Source organism: Salvelinus sp. IW2-2015, linkage group LG4q.1:29 (assembly GCF_002910315.2).
Source record: "Salvelinus sp. IW2-2015 linkage group LG4q.1:29, ASM291031v2, whole genome shotgun sequence".
NCBI lineage: Eukaryota > Metazoa > Chordata > Actinopteri > Salmoniformes > Salmonidae > Salvelinus > Salvelinus sp. IW2-2015.
In genome coordinates, this window is record NC_036842.1 from 26,479,928 (window position 1) to 26,499,398 (window position 19,471).

The 19,471-nt window shown below is 42.4% G+C and overlaps 1 protein-coding gene across 4 annotated transcripts; it reads left to right on the top strand.

Moving 5' to 3' along the window:
- Positions 1–824: 824 nt before the first annotated feature.
- On the top strand, positions 825–18,011 carry LOC111961737 (uncharacterized). Of its 4 annotated transcripts, none has more exons than XM_023984231.2 (10): positions 825–1,232; positions 1,873–2,266; positions 2,723–2,783; positions 3,802–4,116; positions 6,187–8,167; positions 8,316–8,372; positions 8,593–8,785; positions 13,033–13,166; positions 13,285–13,356; positions 14,719–18,011. In XM_023984231.2, exons 2-10 carry the CDS (start codon positions 1,892–1,894, stop codon positions 14,987–14,989), a joined length of 3,459 nt encoding a protein of 1,152 aa, XP_023839999.1. In that variant the 5' UTR covers positions 825–1,232; positions 1,873–1,891; the 3' UTR covers positions 14,990–18,011. The 4 variants fall into 4 exon arrangements, with proteins under 4 accessions (XP_023839999.1, XP_023840001.1, XP_023840002.1 ...); XM_023984233.2 differs by having other exon boundaries at positions 8,596–8,785; XM_023984234.2 differs by having other exon boundaries at positions 1,873–1,954.
- Positions 18,012–19,471: the final 1,460 nt, after the last annotated feature.

Here is a 19,471-nt window from a genome sequence, read left to right on the forward strand (position 1 = left end):
TGCACTGCAGAGTAAGCTAGCTGTAGTTAATGCTTTCTGTACTAGATTCATTCTCTGATCCTTTGATTGAGTGGACAACATGTCAGTTCATGCTGCAAGAGCTCTGATAGGTTGGAGGACGTCCTCCGGAAGTTGYCATAATTACTGTGTACGTCTATGGAAGGGGGTGAGAACCATGAGCCTCCTAGATTTTGGATTGAAGTCAATGTACCCAGAGGAGGATGGAAACTGTCTGTCCTCCGGTTACACCATGGTGCTACCTACAGAGTGCTGTTGAGGCTACTGTAGACCTACATTGCAAAACAGTGTGTTTTAATCAGTTATTTGGTGACATTAATATATTTAGTATAGTTTTATCTGAAAAGGATAACTTTTTCAATATTTTACCATTTTTATTTCATTCCTCCTCTGAGGAGCCTTCATTACCATTGGAAATTGTATTTCTAGGCCGGGCGTCAGTTAAAGTGCAGTACCGAAGCAAAACTGTAGGAGTATTCGAAACCATGCATCAAGACCGGAACCCTGTCCTTTTGCCAGGCCTACATTTTTTTGTTTTTTGTTGGGGACCAAATAAAAATATTTTATAATCTTATTGATATGGACCCCAATATGACAGCACTACTGACGAAATAAAAAAAAAGACTGGTTTTGTGTGTGTGATTTGTCTAAAACGTATATGTTGTAAATATTACGTCATGCAAACAAGGCCTATACTGTACATTATTATGGTAACCCATAATGCCGTTTCTCATCGATGCACCAATGGGAGGAGAAGAGTGCTCGAGCCGGCTGGTCTGCGCCAATGGCTGAGTCCTTCAAAAGGAAGTAGGCTACGATCCAATCTGGCCAATTGTCTCGCCCTGATCCGAGAGCGAGATTCATTTAGTTATTTGTTCGTAAACAAATCTGTATTTCTTGCAAAAAAAACAATGCCATGTTAGCATATAACTATTTTGCAAATATACGGTTAGCTAGACATTGAAGAGACATCTTGCCATCTCTGTATACTGGCTTACAAAGTGGGTAGGTTCTGAAATTTAATGCTAAACTGCCTTTTCGCCTTTCCTTCAAGCGCCGCTTTCCACCGGAAGCGCAGTTGAAATAGAAATCATTAGTACGGGACGTCTGGGTGGAACAGCAAACTGGAATTTTATCTAGGAGTTTGTAGGGCACGTCTTGGGGAAAGTTTGGTAAAGCCACATATCCACAGTGGGCGCAGAGCTCTGGTCGAGGTATGTTATCACAATTGTCTAAACCTACCGGCTAAAATGCTTCAACAAAGCGCGAGTCGTGTAGCACGGGCCCTTCGACGTTTTGATCGCAGTGGCTAGCAACATTATAGCTATAGTATAAAAGATGTAGACAGTCGTGATATTGTAGAGAGTATTGGGAATCCAGGCAGGCAGTGAGTGAGGGATTTACGCTTGATCAGTGTTTTCACAATTGACTCTGCAATAGACTCGCTATTTTGTTTGGTGTCTATTTTTGTCATGCTAGTAGTTGATTCGATCTGTCAAACCACAGAAGATAGCGAGCCAGTTTACTTGTTGTAGCAGTCGGGGATTATGCGTGGGGTTAGGTAACGATGGCTAGATTAACTAAATGTATCACACTGCTGGGTAATAATAGAGAAATTATTTGGTATTCGCCTCAAGGTTGCATGCAAGAATTAGATTGAAATATGTTTATTTTAGACATTTTTAAAAATGTAGATTTGTGTATTAAATGTAGTTGATTATCCAGCTATCATAAGATCTTATATTAAATCACTGAGCATCTCTTGGTTAATCAACCATGTTGTATTGGCAATACAATTATCTGAACTGGAATCTGACCCAGGAACCCCTCTTGTCCCCTCTCTCTGCTCCGCAGGCCCTTCAGCCCATGTGTGATGATGTTCTCATCTGTTTCGGCTGATCTAAGAGGTGGTCAGCAGCTGCCCGGCTCCACGTCGGTGGGTCCATGCCCTTCTCTCTCCCAGCTGTACCATGAACAACTGGCCACGGGGTGCAGAGAGACTAGCAAGGACCAGAGGAATGCTGCGGAGGGTGGAGGACCTCTGGTGACTGTGACTATGTCTCACAGACCAGCAGAGAGCAGAGCTAGAGATGGTAGTCTTGGGGTGGACTCTAGTGTGAGAGAGAGACAGACCCTGGCAGAGCACAGGCAGAGGGATTTGGGCTCAGTCTCCAGTTTGAGAGGTCCTGTCTATGGGACTGTAGGCTCTTCCGATTTCAGAAGAACAGAGACACAAGTGTCAGACCAGGTGGGGAATGTGTGTGGTGTTCTTAGTGCAGCGATCATCAACTAGATTCAGCCGTAGGACTATTGTATTATTATTTTTCTTGAGTGGGGGCGGCCGTAACATAATTACAAATAATTTTTAGACTGCAAATTAACCGCAATCTGTTGGACCTATCACATATGTTTGACTAAAACATAATAATTTCAAACCTTGTTTATGTTTGTGTATGATCACGTGTGTCTCTATTATGCATGGGAATACTTGGCAACATATTTATTAAATTGAAGTCACTTGGAGCTGATTTCCTGGTGTTTTTACAGGCTTATGTCCAACAATAAAAATACCCCCCAAAAACGTGAAGGGCCAAATAAAACTTGGGCTGCCGGTTGGGCAACCCTGTCTTAGAGTATGTTTCTGCATGTGTATCCAATGTCTGTGTATTGGATCGTGTGTAAACTTGTGCGTGGTAATTTTCAGGTCCAAGGCACTCAAAGACCCGGCAACAAAGGCAATGTCTGGGTTCATCCAAAACAACTAGGTAATGTACAATTGTTGTTATCAGTTTGTTGTGCATAGAAACTATGGGGGTGCCAACCTGGCCATACTCGTGATCGTATCTGTAAATTGACAGTTGATAGCCGAATTGGATTGGAAGATACTCATGTTCAGAAAACACGGAAGTGTTGTAATATGCCTAGGTATTTTGTCAACATTTACTTATTTGTCTACAAGTTTGTAGACCAAAAAAGCTTCATATTAGGTGTAGCGCTCGAAGGTGTGTGTCTGTCTGTCCTTAACTTGCAGCAGGCAGACAAATTTGCAGTCACTCAGTAAGAATGCGCCTCGGGGCCTCCCGAGTGGCGCAGTGGTCTGAGGCACAGCATTGCAGTTCTAGCTATGCCAGTCGAGATTCTTTGTTCGAGTCCAGGCTCTGTTGCACCCGGCCGTGACCGGGAGACCCATGAGGCGGCGCACAATTGGCCCAGCGTCGTCCGGGTTAGGGGAAGGTTTGGCCTGCAGGGATGTCCTTGTCCCATCGCTCACTAACGACTCCTATGGTGGGCCGGGTGCAGTGCATACTGTTTCCTCCAACACGTTGGTGCGGCTGGCTTCCGGGTTAAATGGGCATTGTGTCAATAAGCAGTGCGGCTTGGTTGGGTTGTGTTTCGGAGGACGCAGGCTCTTGACCTTCGCCTCTCCTGAGTCCATACGGGAGTTGCAGCGATGAGACAAGACTGTAACTACCAATTGGATACCGCAAAATTTGGGAGAAAAAGGGGTAAAAATATATATATATTATGCGTTTCGGGATTTTATATTTACCTGCCCCTTCCCCGCTTGTTAGATAGGCTATATCTTGCTAGCAAACGTTCTCACCATTTGATTTATCATAGTAGTAGGCTAACAGGAGGCAGCAGCAATCTAAATGATCAGACTGAAACGTGAGGAGAAGTGATCGGGTGAAATTATGAAACAGTGTCCTTCAGCTACCCAAACCTGACAATCAACCTCCCCAGTTCCAACCCACCCTCTCTGTGACTGTTTTCTGTGCACAGAGCCTACCTCCCCTCCTCCGCCTCCGGTGTGCCCCTCTGATTCTACTCCACTGGCTGGCCCCACGGGAGAGCAGCTGGGGACCCTGAAGCGCTGCCTGGAAGCCCACCAGGCAGAGATGAAGCGGCTGCTGACGGGCTCCCTCGGCTCCCTGTGCCAGCGTCTGGAGGTGGTGGAGAGGAGGATGGAGCAGCTCTGTGAGCAGGGCACCACACATGGCAACAGCCTGGCTCTGCTCAGGAACCAGGTGGGCCAGCTGGCAAGAGGGATGACTGCTGCTGTCGCCAAACAGGACCTGTCACCTCTCCATGGTCTGGGTGAGTTGAAGTTGACGCACTAAAGATTAGAAGGCACCACGCTGAAATGTGTGTGCATGCCTCCCTGTTACATTTTAAGTCATTTAAAAAGGAGAAAAGTTTAATGTTTTTAAGACTGAGTGTGGATTATATACAGTTGAAGTCAGAAGTTTACATACACATAGGTTGGAGTCATTGAAACTTGTTTTTCAACCACTCCACAAATTTCTTGTTAACAAACTATAGTTTTGGCAAGTTGGTTAGGACATCTACTTTGTGCATGACACAAGTAATTTTTCCAACAACTGTTTAGAGACAGATTATTTCACTTATAATTCACTGTATCACAATTCCATTGGGTCAGAAGTTTACATACACTAAGTTGACTGTGCCTTTAAACAGCTTGGAAAATTCCAGAAAATGATGTCATGGCTTTAGAAGCTTCTGATAGGCTAATTGACACCATTTGAGTCAATTGGAGGTGTACCTGTGGATGTATTTCAAGGCCTACCTTCAAACTCGGTGCCTCTGCTTGACATCATGGGAAATTCAAAATAAATCAGCCAAGACCGCAGAAAATAAATTATAGACTGGTTCATCCTTGGGAGCAATTTCCAAATGCCTGAAGGTACCACGTTCATCTGTACAAGCAATAGCACGCAACTATTAACACCATGGGACCATGCAGCCGCCATACCGCTCAGGAAGGAGACGCGTTCTGTCTCCTAGAGATTAACGTACTTTGGTGCGAAAAGTGCAAATCAATCCCAGAAAAACAGCAAGGGACCTTGTGATGATGCTGGAGGAAACTGGCACAAAAGTATCTATATCCACAGTAAAACAAGTCCTATATTGACATAACCTGAAAGGCCGGTCAGCAAGGAAGAAGCCACTGCTCCAAAACCGCCATTAAAAACGCCAGACTACGGTTTGCAACTGCACATGGGGACTAAGATTTGTACTTTTTGGAGAAATGTCCTCTGGTCTGATGAAACAAAAATAGAACTTGTTGGCCATAATGACCATCATTATGTTTGGAGGAAAAAGGGGGAGGCTTGCAAGCCGAAGAACACCATCCCAACCGTGAATCACGGGGGTGGCAACATCATGTTGTGGGGGTGCTTTGCTGCAGGAGGGACTGGTGCACTTCACAAAATAGATGGCATCATGAGGAGGGGGAATTATGTGGATATATTGAAGCAACATCTCCAGATACCAGTCAGGAACTTAAAGTTTGGTTGCAAATTGGTCTTCCAAATGGACAATGACCCCAAGCATACTTCCAAAGTTGTGGCAAAATGGCTTAAGGACAACAAGGTCAAGGTATTGGAGTGGCCATCACAAAGCCCTGACCTCAATCCTATAGTAAATTTGTGGGCAGAACTGATAAGGCGTGTGCGAGCAAGGAGGCCTACAAACCTGACTCAGTTACACCATCTCTGTCAGGAGGAATGGGCCAAAATTCACCCAACTTATTGTGGGAAGCTTGTGGTAGGCTACCTGAAATGTTTAACCCAAGTTATACAATTTAAAGGCAATGGTACCAAATACTAATTGAGTGTATGTAAACTTCTGTCCACTGGGAATGTGATGAAAGAAATAAAAGCTGAAATAAATCATTCTCTACTATTATTCTGACATTTCACATTCTTATAATAAAGTGGTGATCCTAACTGACCTAAGACAGGGAATATTTACTAGGATTAAATGTCAGGAATTGTGAAAAACTGAGTTTAAATATATTTGGCTAAGGTGTATGTAAATTTCCGACTTTTCTGATGATCAATTAGCCTTTTAAAATGATAAACTTGGATTAGCTAACACAACATGCCATTGACAAACAGGAGTGATGGTGGCTGAAAAATGGGCCTTTTGTAGGTATTCCATTAAAAAATCACTGTTTCCAGCTACAATTGTTAATGTTGTAAATGACTGTCTGCACTGTGTTTTTAATGGACAAAAAATTAGCTTTTCTTTCAAAAACAAGGACATTTCTAAGTGACCCCAAACATGGGGGCCACGGGCTGCCAGTGTTTAACTACTTGATTGAAGATTATTTTGTTGGTAAGTAATGTTTCTTGTGTTGTACAGGAAAGGAACCAAGAGTGCTGAAAGAAGAGGACTTCACAAAGTTGTTACCACACAGTCCTAACCCTTCGTGCAATATGGGCTCCTCAGGAACAGACTTAGACAAGGGGAGCGTCACTGGATGTCAATGGATGATGACGACAACATTTTCACCCAGCCACAGTCCGGCCCCGAGCAAAGAGGTGTTAGGTGGGAAAATGAAAAGAACAGAGTCAGGCCGGTCCGTATCCCCCATAGGAAAAGCTCCCTCTAAGGGGGTCACTGAGGGGTGCAAACAAGGAAACTACTCCCCTGTGTCGGACTTTGAAGATCTGGACATGGAGCTGGCGGCCAAGAAGGGGCAGGATGCTCTTAACTGGTTGGTCAATTCTGCACTGGCAGACACAGAGTCTAGTGACAGCCAGGAAGTGCACCTTCCATCCCCTTCTCAGAAGGCACAATCTGGGAACAGGAGCGAGAGTATGGAGACACATCCACACTCTCCTCATGTACACTTCCCCACTGAATCCCAAGGCCAGTCCAAAAGCACTGAGTTCCATAAGTGTCCACTTACAGATAAGGGTAGGACTATGGCTGCATTTCCTGAGGGGGTACAGTTGAGCCCTATAGGAGCTTGCTCTCTGTCGCCACATTCCGTTAAAGTTGTAGAGTCATCTAGGTCTGAGCACATGGGAAGAATAGCTCTTGCTTCAACTAATGTCCAACTTAGGGTCACCAGCCCACCTCGCACTGACCACACGGCCTACACTCAGTCCTCCAAAGAGGCAGAGAAAGACCGGAAGCCTGAGAGGAAGAGGCGGAACAAGAGGGAAGAGAAGGCACACTCGGTTGGTGAGTTTAACTCTACCGCCACTATGTCCGTCAAGAGTAGCTTCTCTGCTCAGATACAGGACCGACCACAGGTTGGTGTGGGCAGGGAGGCAGCCGAGGAGAGGCAGCAGAGTCAACAACACAAGCAGTTTGTAGAGAGTATGAGGGTGTCATATGGTGGCCGAGAAAATCAGACTCTGAACTTTACCATACCTCCTCATCAGCAACACAATCCATTGTCCCACGCCCAGCTGAAGTCTCCAGACGGAGCATCGTCACTATCAGGTTCAGTCTTTGCACCCTCTTCCTGGTCCCCTCTGCCCTCCCCACCCATGTCTGGCTACGTGGACCCTCAGAAAGGAAAACAAGCCACGGATCGATCCCTCCTGCCCTTCCACTCTTCCAGCCCCTCTCTAGACTCCTCCGTGGTCTCCAAGCTCTCCTCTCCCCGAAATGGCTCTTCTAAATCTCTCATGGTTGGTGTTAGATCCATCCACCCCCAAGGCCAGGCCCTCCTACTCCAGCTGTCGGACACAGCCAGCCAGCTCGTACCTTCCAGCCCTTCCCCGGAGCTCCCCTTACCCCCGGATGGTGGTCAAAGCAGATGGGGGAACATTCCGTGCTTCTTCAACTCCAAGCTCAAGAACCACTGGAATAAGGACCGGTCCTCCTGTAAGAAGCGGCCCCTGAAAGGTGTTCGCAGCACTAGTGGCGCTCTAGCCATGTCTCTCCCGGAGCTGGAGGAGGAGACGTTGCAGCACCACTGGCAGCCCCTGGTGATTCTGGGCAGCCCAGTCTTACCTCTGTCCCCCCTGCAGCTAGGGCCCCTAGCCCAGACCTTCTCCTCCTTCTGCTGTAGCAGCAAGGCCCTGGACAGAGATGTTTCTATCCTGCAGCACAGCCTCTTCCATGCCACAGGCCAGTTTCCCATGTCCCTCTTCAGCCAGATGGGCTTCTCCAAGTTTTCCAAGGCGGGTCTGAGCACCATGCTGGCTGCATCCTCCCCCGCCTCCTTCCGCCTCTGGTTCAGACATAAGTGCCCCATGCCCCTCATGAGGTTGTCGGCCACAGCGGTGGAGACGGTGATGTGTCAGATTATAGAGTCACAGAAGAAGTACATGTATCCCCCCCTCAAGGACTACACAGGCCCTCCTGGCCTGGACAATGACCACAGGTCAGTATTGATAGGCATTTTCATGTGCTAATGGCTTATGAAAATGGCTCTATGTTAATAGAGAGAATAAAGATTTACTTATTATAGTAAACATTTGAAGATATTCTGCTGATTTCTTGTTTTCTTGCTTGTTGGTTTGTAATTGCAGTTATGCTCAATCATGCAGTCAAGAAGCTACCTCTGTCAGAATGTCTAGCACAGCAAGGTGAGCAGACGTCTAGACGTGGCACTATTGAATGTCCATGAAATGCAAATGCAATGTAATAATTGATTGGCAAACGAATATGGGCTGGCTACATTACATCTGTTACTGCTGTTGTCAGTGGCATCTCAAAGGATAAACAGCATGTATAAGTGATGCACAACCTATGCCTATTATTGAATATCATCACGAACTGTGTGTCTCCATCCTGTTTTCTGCCCAGCAGTACGTCTCTCACCTTCTCACCGACACGGCGACGTTGGGTCAGACTCCCCCCAGAACGGGCCCTTTCCAGCCCCAAGACCAGTCATAGCCACAGCCCCAAGACCATGCGTCTGGATAACCAGCCCGAGCCTGTACCCAGCTTTGCCAACGTCAAATACCCTGGTCTGCATGGCCGCAGCCCATCCAGAGAGGTGAGCCTGGCATGTACAGTAACTGTCTTAGAATGGACTTTGATTGACTAGACAGGGATGGGCAACTTTGATGGGTGTGGGGGCCACACTCATGAGGGGCCGCATTTGCTCGCGGGTGACTCTCACACTCTGCATGGCATGCACATGCTGGCCAATCACAAGCGTCCCTGGTTAGAGCGCACATTTAGATGCTGGTGAGGAGAGAAAGGGCTTCACCAAAGACAGTACAGTATGAGGTTTAGCAATTCTGTGGCTTTACCTCAGTGTGTCCGGTGCTGCTAATGCTAACAAGAATGTCAATTTGGTGCCAAAGAAGGGCGCATCTTCAGTGCTATGGCAGTATTTCGTTACAGGCAAACCTCAAAAACTGTCTGAGTTGTCTCGACAATTGATTTAATAATTTGAAGAATAACCATCCACTACTTTACGATGATTGAATAGTAAAAAAAGAACCCGAGAGCAGCAAAGCCCCTCAGCCACAACCAGCCGCCTACGTGAAACACGCATTGGTTGCTGATGCGTTTTCAAGTGTAACACCCTACAAAAAAACATCCCGCAGCCGCATAGAAGTCAGGGGCTATCAGATAGCCAAAGACATGGTTCTTATTTACACAGTCAGCAAAGATGGCTTCAAGAAGATGATCAACAAGCTGGATAAGAAGTATACATATTTCTCCCAAATCACCATCCCAACACTGTATAACAAAATTAAGGGAGGAGTTGAAACATGTCACATTGAATGACTGGACCAGACGCCAATGTTTTGGACACAGACTGCAACTTGCAATCAGTAGGCTACGTGTTACAATTTTTTTTAAGGCACTTTGACTTATAATAATGATTCAGCCTATTTATACATAATTACACAATCATAAGCTTCATATTCCATCTGCAGCCCATGGCTGCTTGAATAAATAATTAACTTAGGTTATTTAAGAACTCGTATTGGGAAATAGGAACTCATAATGTTATTCATGAATGAATCAATAATATATTTTGACTTGTTAATATGTAGGGGTTATAATCCTATCTGTTATCATATGTAGCCTATAACAATGTTGGGAAAGATGGGTTTCATTTGGTTTTGTGTTCAGTTAGCACAGTGTGTTAATTCACATGATCTCATATTAGAAGTGATGTTCTCTACCCTGACAGTTGTTTTAACCATGTCTGATGGAATTACCAAGTTTTCACCCACGTGTTGCAATTCATAATAGCAATTGTAATATCTGGCCCAAAAATCGCAATTATATATTTTGTCCAAATCGTGCAGCCCTAGAGAGAAAAAATTATGTTTAAACTTTTACTCATTTTACCATAGGGCGGAGAGGAAAATGTGCTGTTTTACAGCCAATTTCCTGCAATTCTACACATTTTGTCATAAGGTGGGGAGAAATGTTTGCAGTTTTTAATGGTATCTGAGTGAGACTAACTAAAAATAATAATTGCGGATGATATTGCCACTCTTATTTGCCATATCTGAAATGTAAGCCTACTAGAAAGTGTGTGACCTCAGGCTTGGAGGGAAGCAAAAGTGATTGGGAGTCCCATAGGGCGGCGCCCAATTGGCCCAGCGTCATCCAGGTTTGGCCGGTGTAGGCCATCATTGTAAATAAGAATTTGTTCTTAATAAGACTAGGGGGCGCAGTTTTCGCTTTTGGCTAAAAAGGCGTACCCATTTGAAACTGCCTATTTCTCAGCCCCCGAAACTAGAATATGCATATAATAGTCAGATTAGGATAGAAAACACTCTGAAGTTTCCAAAACTAAGAATTTTGTCTGTGTTAAACAGAACTGGTATTGCAGGCTAAAACCTGAGGAAAATCCAACCAGGAAGTGGCCCTGTTTTTGAGACCTCTCTGTTCCCATGCATACCTATTGCCCATTGAAAGGGATATCAACCAGACTTCTTTTTCTATGTCTTCCCTAAGGTGTCAACAGCCTTTAGACATAGTTTCAGGCTTTTATTTTGAAGAATGAGCGTGAAAGGGCACATTGCGTAAGTGGATAGGTGGGGGCTCTCCGAGTGATTTTTGCGCAAAAGTGAAAGGCAGCCATTGTTTCTCTCGGTCCTAGTGAAAAGCCAACTGTCCCGGTTGATATATTATCAAATAGATATTTGAAAAACACCCTGAAGTTGGATCATAAACAACGTTTGACATGTTTCTGTGGACATTATGGATATAATTTTGAATTTTTTCCGGCGTTGTCGCGAACGCTTTTTCCGGTGGATTCCTGGGCATAACGCAGCAAACAAACCGAGGTATTTGGATATAAAAAATATCTTTATGGAACAAAAGGAACATTTGCTGTCCAACAGAGTCTCGTGAGTGAAACCATCCGAAGATCATCAAAGGTAAACGATTAATTTGATTGCTTTTCTGATTTTCGTGACCAAGTTACCTGACGCTAAGTGTTCTTATTGTTTTGTCGAACGATCGATAAATTTACACAAATGCAAGTATTGCTTGCGCTGTAAAGCATAATTTCAAAATCTGAGACGGCAGATGGATTAACAAAAGGCTAAGCTGTGTTTTGCAATATTGCACTTGTGATTTCATGAAATTATATTTTATTATATACCGTTCGTGCTAGGCTACGCTATGCTAGTCAGTGTTTCTGATGACAAATATCCGGGATGGGTGGTTCAGAAAGGTTTTAACTGACTTGCCTAGTTAAATAAAACAATTAATGTAATTTGAATGTCTCAACTAATTGTAACTCAACTAAATGTTACCAGTTGTGTAGCCTACCGGAGTGGACGCAACTCCCATCCAACAGCTGATTGGGGTTTTCAATCATTCATATTTGATTTAGTTGTTTAGGTTCACTATAAGAAATCGTTTTGGTAGTTTTTGCTTTAAACAGTCAGTGTATTTGGTCATTGTTACATGAACAGGGTAATTTCATAAATGACAGCAATACTTTTTTGGAGCTGTGCATGGTCACATTCATGGTTGGAGTGGAAGAAACTCTCCTTAAAATTCCAATCGGTCTAAACTATTTGCTTTTGAGACTGGGTAAAATCCAAAGCTGCAGTATACTAATTGGCTAAATGCCATTCTAATTTCTAAAGATTAGTATTGTCATTATGTCAACTCAACATTTTATCTGCAAAAATGTCAAATTGGTGATTTTTCAGATAAAAAAAGTAGGGGGACAAAAAGCATAGGTACCTGAGCTGCCCTATGGTTCAGCTCAGGTACCTACACACACCATTGAGGAACATACACACACTGAGGGCCACTCAGCTTAGAGAAGTCATCTCAGACAGATCCAGAGGCCCAGCTCCTGAGCTCCCATCAGCAGCAGATATAAATGGAAAATGAATGTGTTCATACAAAAAAATGCATGTAATTGTATCGAATTGATCCAAATCACATAAATTCATTCCCCTAATCAAACCAAATCGCACCGAATTGTTCCAAATGAAAATGTTTTCTATCGGAGCCCATGTATCTAGATGCATATGAAAGAAGAGATGCACATCCCTAGACACCATTCTTCCAAAAGAATTTCCAGAATTTGGTGTTTTGTTGATGGTGGTGGAAAACACTGTCTCAGACGCCACTCCAGAATCTCCCATAAGTGTTCATTTGGGTTGAAATCTGCTGACTGAGACAGCCATGGCATATGGTTATCATTGTTTTCATTCTCATCAAACCATTCAATGACCACTCGTGCTCTGTGGATGGGGACATTGTCAACCTATGGGGGCCAAAATAATGGCCCGCCCAGAATTTGTTGTTGATTACTTAACTCAGGAACCACACTTGTGTGGAAGCACCTGCTTTCAATATACTTTGTATCCCTCATTTACTCAAGTGTTTCCTTTTATTTTGGCAGTTACCTGTAGGTGTGGCTCTGATTCTGTACAATCCTTACATTTTATAGGGATCATGCACAACAAACGTTCTGCCAGATTTGAGCAATTTAGCTAATTCTTAGTTGCAGTCTCTGCAGTCTAGTCCTGGACCTAAGGGGGCTGATGAATGTTGTTTGACAGTGGTAACACCATTTTGGTGTTGACTGAGGATGCTCATTTGATCCACGGAGTGAGTTTTGCATTTTATTCCCTGTGAGCATCATTGATTTTTCAAGGAAGAACCTCTTCCATTGTCTGAACACAAACTCTTGCAATCCAGCTAGTTGTACCTGTCCCTTGTGACTTCTTTTCCATATTATTAAAATATAATTCCTTTCTGGTTCTGTGATCTTGCTCACTTTTTCTTTCTTTTGTTCTGTAGGGTGGTCTGTATGATGCGAGTGTGGGAACCCAGCCATGCCAGCGCTCCAAGAGGGTATCCCAGATCCGCATTCGGAAGACTGTTCCCAAACCAGACAACAACCTCACTCCCATGGGCCTGCCCAAACCAAAGAGGTAAGTTAAAAACTCAGTAACTAACAAAACAATGGGATTATTGAAATTCCACGGCTCATGTGATCACACAGAGTGCCAACTGTGTTTTACATGTTTTATTTTGCGTACATCCCATCAGACTGAAGAAGAAGGAGTTCAGCTTGGAGGAGATTTACACCAACAAGAATTACAAATCACCCACTCCCAACAGGTCAGCCATCATCCTTTTTATTATTCAAACTGTACCTCAAGTTGGAGAACATGACAATTTACAGTATATTGAAACCACTTGTTAGTCAATAGGCTTTTAAAATAGGCATAGGGCAATTCCAAGGTAACGGAATTACACTGAGGCTCAGATTTTGCACTTTAAAATGTATGCCAAACAAAAACCATTGATTTCAAAGTTTAACAAACCATACACCTCTATGCACAATGACTACTTTTACCAATTTACACAGTAAATTTAAAAAAACTTAACTGTAAAAACTGTGCAGATTTAAAGTTTGGTAACAGTTACTGTAAAATTTCCCTGATATTTATTCTGTTACCAAACTTTATCTGCACAGTTCTTCCTGTAAATTTGTTTTTGTAACATTTTCTGGGGAAATTGTTAAGTATTCCTTGTACGTAGTTGTATGGTTTATTAAACTTTGATTTCAAAGGTTTTTGTTTGGTATACATTTTAATGTGAAAAATCTTAATCTCAGTGTAATTTCCCCTTTAATATTGTTCATCATATGGTTTATCATTTTGATTAGTGTATGGTATTGCTGAGTGGTTAACTGACATTTCTGTTATTGACATTTTTTTTAAACAACTCATTGACCAATGTTGGTTATTTGAATTCCATTTCGGTCTTTTTTTTGTGAGCTTGTAGTTTAGCGCAGAAAACATGGTAATTAACTACAATGACCATAAACCATTATGCGCCTACTTGTCCGGTCTGTGTAGCTTTTACGCATGTTTTGTAAAAGAGACAGAAAAATGTGTCATCAAGAGGAGAGCAGTTGCTTAGCGAGGTATCTCAACCTGAAAATGCATGATCTTAGTGATTGATAGTTGGTATTCAGCAGTCATAACAGTATGCCTTATTTACTTTGAAGAACTTCTAAAATAGTGATTTTGTCAGACAGCAAAGACAGCAGCTCTATAGAGATGGGATGACTTATAATGAAATAATAACTAAAACAAATATAATACACACAACTGAAATATTTGTTTTAACTAATGTCAATATATTATGATTTAAGTGATGAGCTGGACCTTTATTAATTGTTTTATTCTGTGTTAAAGCATTCAACACACATAATGCATAGTGCATTTAATGTTTTTTTTTTTTTTTTTAATAACTGTAATCGAAAACAGTAATGTATTTTTTAATAATCGAATCTGAACCGACCTCAAAAAAGCACTATTCGCTCAGCGCTAGTATATGGTTTATCATATGGTTTATCATATTGTTTAGTATATGGTTTATCATATTGTTTAGTATATGGTTTATCATATTGTTTAGTATATGGTTTATCATATTGTTTAGTATATGGTTTATCATATTGTTTTCCCATACCAGGAGCCTGGAGACCATCTTCGAGGAGCCCAAGGAGAAGAACGGATCGCTGGTCTGCATTGGCCACCAGAAGAGGAAGCGTGTACTGGACTTCCCCGACTTCACACTGCCGCGCAAACGCAAAGTCCGGGCCAACATGGCTCCCCTGCGCGTAAAGGGCCCCAGGGGGCGTGGTCGGCGGGGGAGGCCTGACGATACCGACCTGGATGTCATGCTCATCGAGAGGCTGAGCGAGCTGGAAGACTTCTTCACCCGCCAAGGCCTGGAGGACTGAGCAGTCCCACAATACCCCCTATTTCACATCCAAATACAGACTCTCACAAATGGTACCCTATTCATCATAGTGCTCTACTTTTGACCCAAGCCCATCGGGTCAAAGTAGCACATTATAGAGTGAACAAGTTATCAATTGTGACATGCTACACACATGCATTGCACACAGTTCATCATTCTCAGTTTTTGGGCAGCTTGTTTTGTAAATTGATTGGGCTTATGAAACTGGATTTTAATGATTAGAGCATGTAAAGAGATTTGTATGATCGTGTTAGGTTTTGCTACTTCGGGGCCCCTGAAATGCCCATTCAGATTATTTGTTTTAGAACTGGCAGACTTTGAAGTGCTAGAACAAATCGACTTAATGTGTGCCTTTATGGAAATTTAAACTCAATCCAGCAAAGAGAGGATTTTTATGATAGATAATGAATAGTGGTTGAACAATTACTTTTTTGTTCTTGGGAACTATAATTGAAACTGTGATAACAGAATTTTGTGCGCTGATACTTGGATGTGTGTGTTCGTTCACACACACACACACATGGAACTTTCGCATGTGAACACATGGACAACAAGTTTGATAACCCATACCTGAGCACTTTCCTTCTTACCTCATTCAGATTTCTCATCAACTCATTCATTAAATTGTTGTTTTGAACGGGACCTTGTGAGGACACAACCGTTTCTGACAGTCAACGGTATATGTGCAGCTTTAGTCACCTGATGACAGCCTCACTGCTAGCCTGGCCTTAGGAATGGAGGTAACTGACCACCAGTAGCAACTTGGATTGGTGCCACATCTCTCTCTCTACCTCCTCATGCATTGTTGAGAAAGATGTTACATGTGGGGGCATCAGTTCAGTACATCCCCCTGATAACCCGACTGGGATCTAGATGATGAGGATTTCCCATCTTGAATCATAGTGAAACTATGTATATTTTGCAGTATTTGTGAAGAAAAGGAAAAGTCCATGATTAACAGTCTTCTTTTTCACCTGATGTGCATCATCCGGTCCATCATCTGATGTGCGAACACGATTTGATGAAAATGTGTATTTCCTATAGATGGTATATTATCTCTACTTGAGTGTTGAGGACCTAGATCAGGACTGGGCAAACGATGAGCCCATTCAATCTGGCCCACGGGAGGTTTGAGTAATACAAGTTTAAAATAAAAATGATTATTTTGGGTTAGATAAAATACTCAAGGCCACTCTTGATCGTTTAAATCTAGATGATGGTATGAAGAAATTATAATGGGCCTATATATTTCCAAATAACTGCAGTTTTTCCGGCCTGCAAGTTGATTTTAACAAACCCGTCCGTCCCCCAAAAATCTGTGCGGCCCTCCATTGAATTTCGAAATCCCGATGTGGCCCTGAAGCCAACATCTTTGTGTTTGGATTTTTTTGTAGGCAGACCCTTTTTTGTTTAAACTGTCATAGACTTCAAACTCCTCTGAATAGGGACTCTTGACACCATTGACCGTGTCTGTCTCCCAGTATTCTAATGCTGAATGGTCACAGGTTAGGGTTATTCAATTGTCTGGCTGTGATCTGGCCTCATCTTCTAATAGCTGCTGAACATTTCTAACATTTCTTCACAACATGAGGATTACAAGTAATGTGCACTGAGTGGTCCTGTGCTTGGATAAGTAAGTGTGGGCTGCGGGCCTGTAGATGTTTTCCTAATTCCTATTGCTGCTAAACCGCCTACCTAGTATATTATATTGCAAAATGTATATTATAGATGTTGTGTTAAAGTTAAGAATGGATTTTTTTTTTGTATTTAATTATTATTTTTTAATCATGTGATCCATAAAATCCACATCAGTCCATGCCACATGATGTTGAGCAAAATATGGATCCACTAACTGGTCTGTCTTAAAACAGCATTTACCTATCTTCTCTTTGTGTGTGTGCAGCAATCTTTCATGTAAAAGTTAAATCAGGCCTGTAAATAGGTCCATTAAGAACTCTGATGCCTTAGATTGGAAGACCTAGCTTGGTTGCCCGATCTGTTTCTACTTCAGCTTACACTTCTAGCATTGTCATACCAAACAGCCTGTCCTTATTGCAATCTCATTTTTACATTGAATAATGACTGGAGATAAGTTTCTGCTTTAACAAAATCCTTATCTAGGAGCCAGCAATGAAATAGTTGTAGTGTTCAATTCATTACCATAATTCTCATCATGCATTATTTTTAAATCATGACAATTTATTGTGGAACACTCATTTGAAGTGAATACTTTGTCTATCTGTGGTCAATCATCATTACATATCAGATAGGTCTTTGTTTGGAATCAAGTGGAAACATTCAGCTCAGCATCAGCACACATTGACATAATCCTTTCATGAATTGTTCAGCATATTTTTTCAAAAGTGTCATTACCTGACTGATTTAATGGGGTTTGCATTTAACACCCAAGTATTCCACTGTTCAAACTTCTCCATAACTTCTAGTGTTCTGCCATTATAAAAACTTTTTTCTTTTGTCATTTATTTTCTCTTGTATTCTTTTGTAAGTGTATGGTTACTTTCTAAGAGAGCCTTCATGCGGATTGCAATCTTTGTTTATATACTCCTCCACTGCCCTGGACCTATTTGCCAGTAGCTTTGCTGGTGTGGCGGAAGTCTGCACATATTTACTCCCAAAGAGCCAGACCCTGTGAAGTGTTCTAGTGCCCCTTCTCTTCCTCACTCTGACCTCTGCTCTTGAGTTGGTAGGAAAATGTGACAAAGTTATTGGTGAGTGATGTGAAATATATATTTTCTTTTAATTTGACTTTAACAGGATTCTTTAGTTTACACTGGTGTGTAGTGGAAAACACAACACATTTTGGGATCCCCCATGTCTGAAAATAAAACTTTACAAAAAAAATGTATTCCTTATTTCATCCTATGTTAAAAGTGATGGGCTCTTACCGTAGACATGCATCTCACAGACCAACACTAAAGATTAGTATTGTCAATCGTTTTAATTGTAATACATTTTACGAATAAAATAGTGTTTAAAGTGTATTTGTGTAATTTCTTAATTAGTTGCATATGCAAACTGATTTACTTGTTTGGCTGAAATAACCATCTTTCCTTTTGAGAAATCTGGAAGTGAAACTGAGACCATGTAGGTGTAACAGTATAGCTTCCGTCCCTCTCCTCGCCAATACCAGGGCTCGAACCAGGGACCCTCTGTACACATAGACAACAGCCACCCTCGAAGCATCATTACCCATCGCTCCACAAAAGCTGCGCACCCCGCTAACTAACTAGCAATTTCACACCGGTTACATAGGGTAAACAGTCTATGAACAAGGTATGACAGCAATCCATGCTTTGGTTTTGTTTACCTGGCCTCTTACAACTAAAAATTATAACTTTTTAGCATGTGTGGCACAAATCCAATGTAAGTCAATGGTACCTATACTGAACAAAAATATAAACGCAACAATTTCAACAATTTTACTCCGTTATAGTTCATATAAGACCCTAATATATGCAGTTTTTTCACAGATGTCTCAAGTTTTGAGGGAGCTCGCAATTGGCATGCTGACTGATGGAATGTCCACCAGAGCTGTTGCCAGATAATTGAATGTTAATTTCTCTAGCATAAACCGCCTCTGTCATTTTAGAGAATTTGGCAGTACGTCCAACCGGCCTCACAACCGCAGACCACATGTAACCACGCCAGCCCAGGACCTCCATTTCTGGCTTCTTCCCCTTGCGGGATCGTCTGAGACCAGCCACCCAGACAGCTGATGAAACTGAGGAGTATTTCTGAATATAATAACACCCTTCTGTGGGGGAAAACTCATTCTGACTGGCTGGGCCTGGCTCCCCAGTGGATGGGCCTATGCCCTCCCAGGCTCATCCATGGCTACGCCCCTGCCTATTCATGTGAAATCCATATTTTAGAGTGGCCTTTATTGTCCCCAGCACAAGGTGCTCCTGTGTAATGATCATGCTGTTTAATCCGTTTCTTGATATGCCACACCTGTCAGATGGATGGATTATTTTGGCAAAGGAGAAATGCTCACTAACAGGGATATAAACAAATTTGTGCACAACATTTGAGAGAGAAAAAAGTTTTTTTGTGCATATAGAAAATGTTGATCTTTTATTTCAGCTAATGAAACATGGGACCAACACTTTACGTTTCTATTTATGTTCAGTATATATTTGCATGTTCGCGCTTCATGTCCAAATCGGGATATTCACCAATGCTGGAAGTGGGGCCGAGCATAAAGGTTTGGGAATCACAGATCTAGAGTGGTAGTTTATTTCAAGTAGTATATTAACAGCCTACACAATAAATAACGTATTGTTACTATACTACTTGAAATAAAATCATGGCAGAGAAAACATTGGCCAAACTGTGAATACAGCTGCCATGTTGACGCACTTAAAGTTGGTAAGCACCTCCGTACAAGTACAACACCAACGCAATGGTGCACTTTCTTGTCGTCCTTCCCGAGGACAGTGAT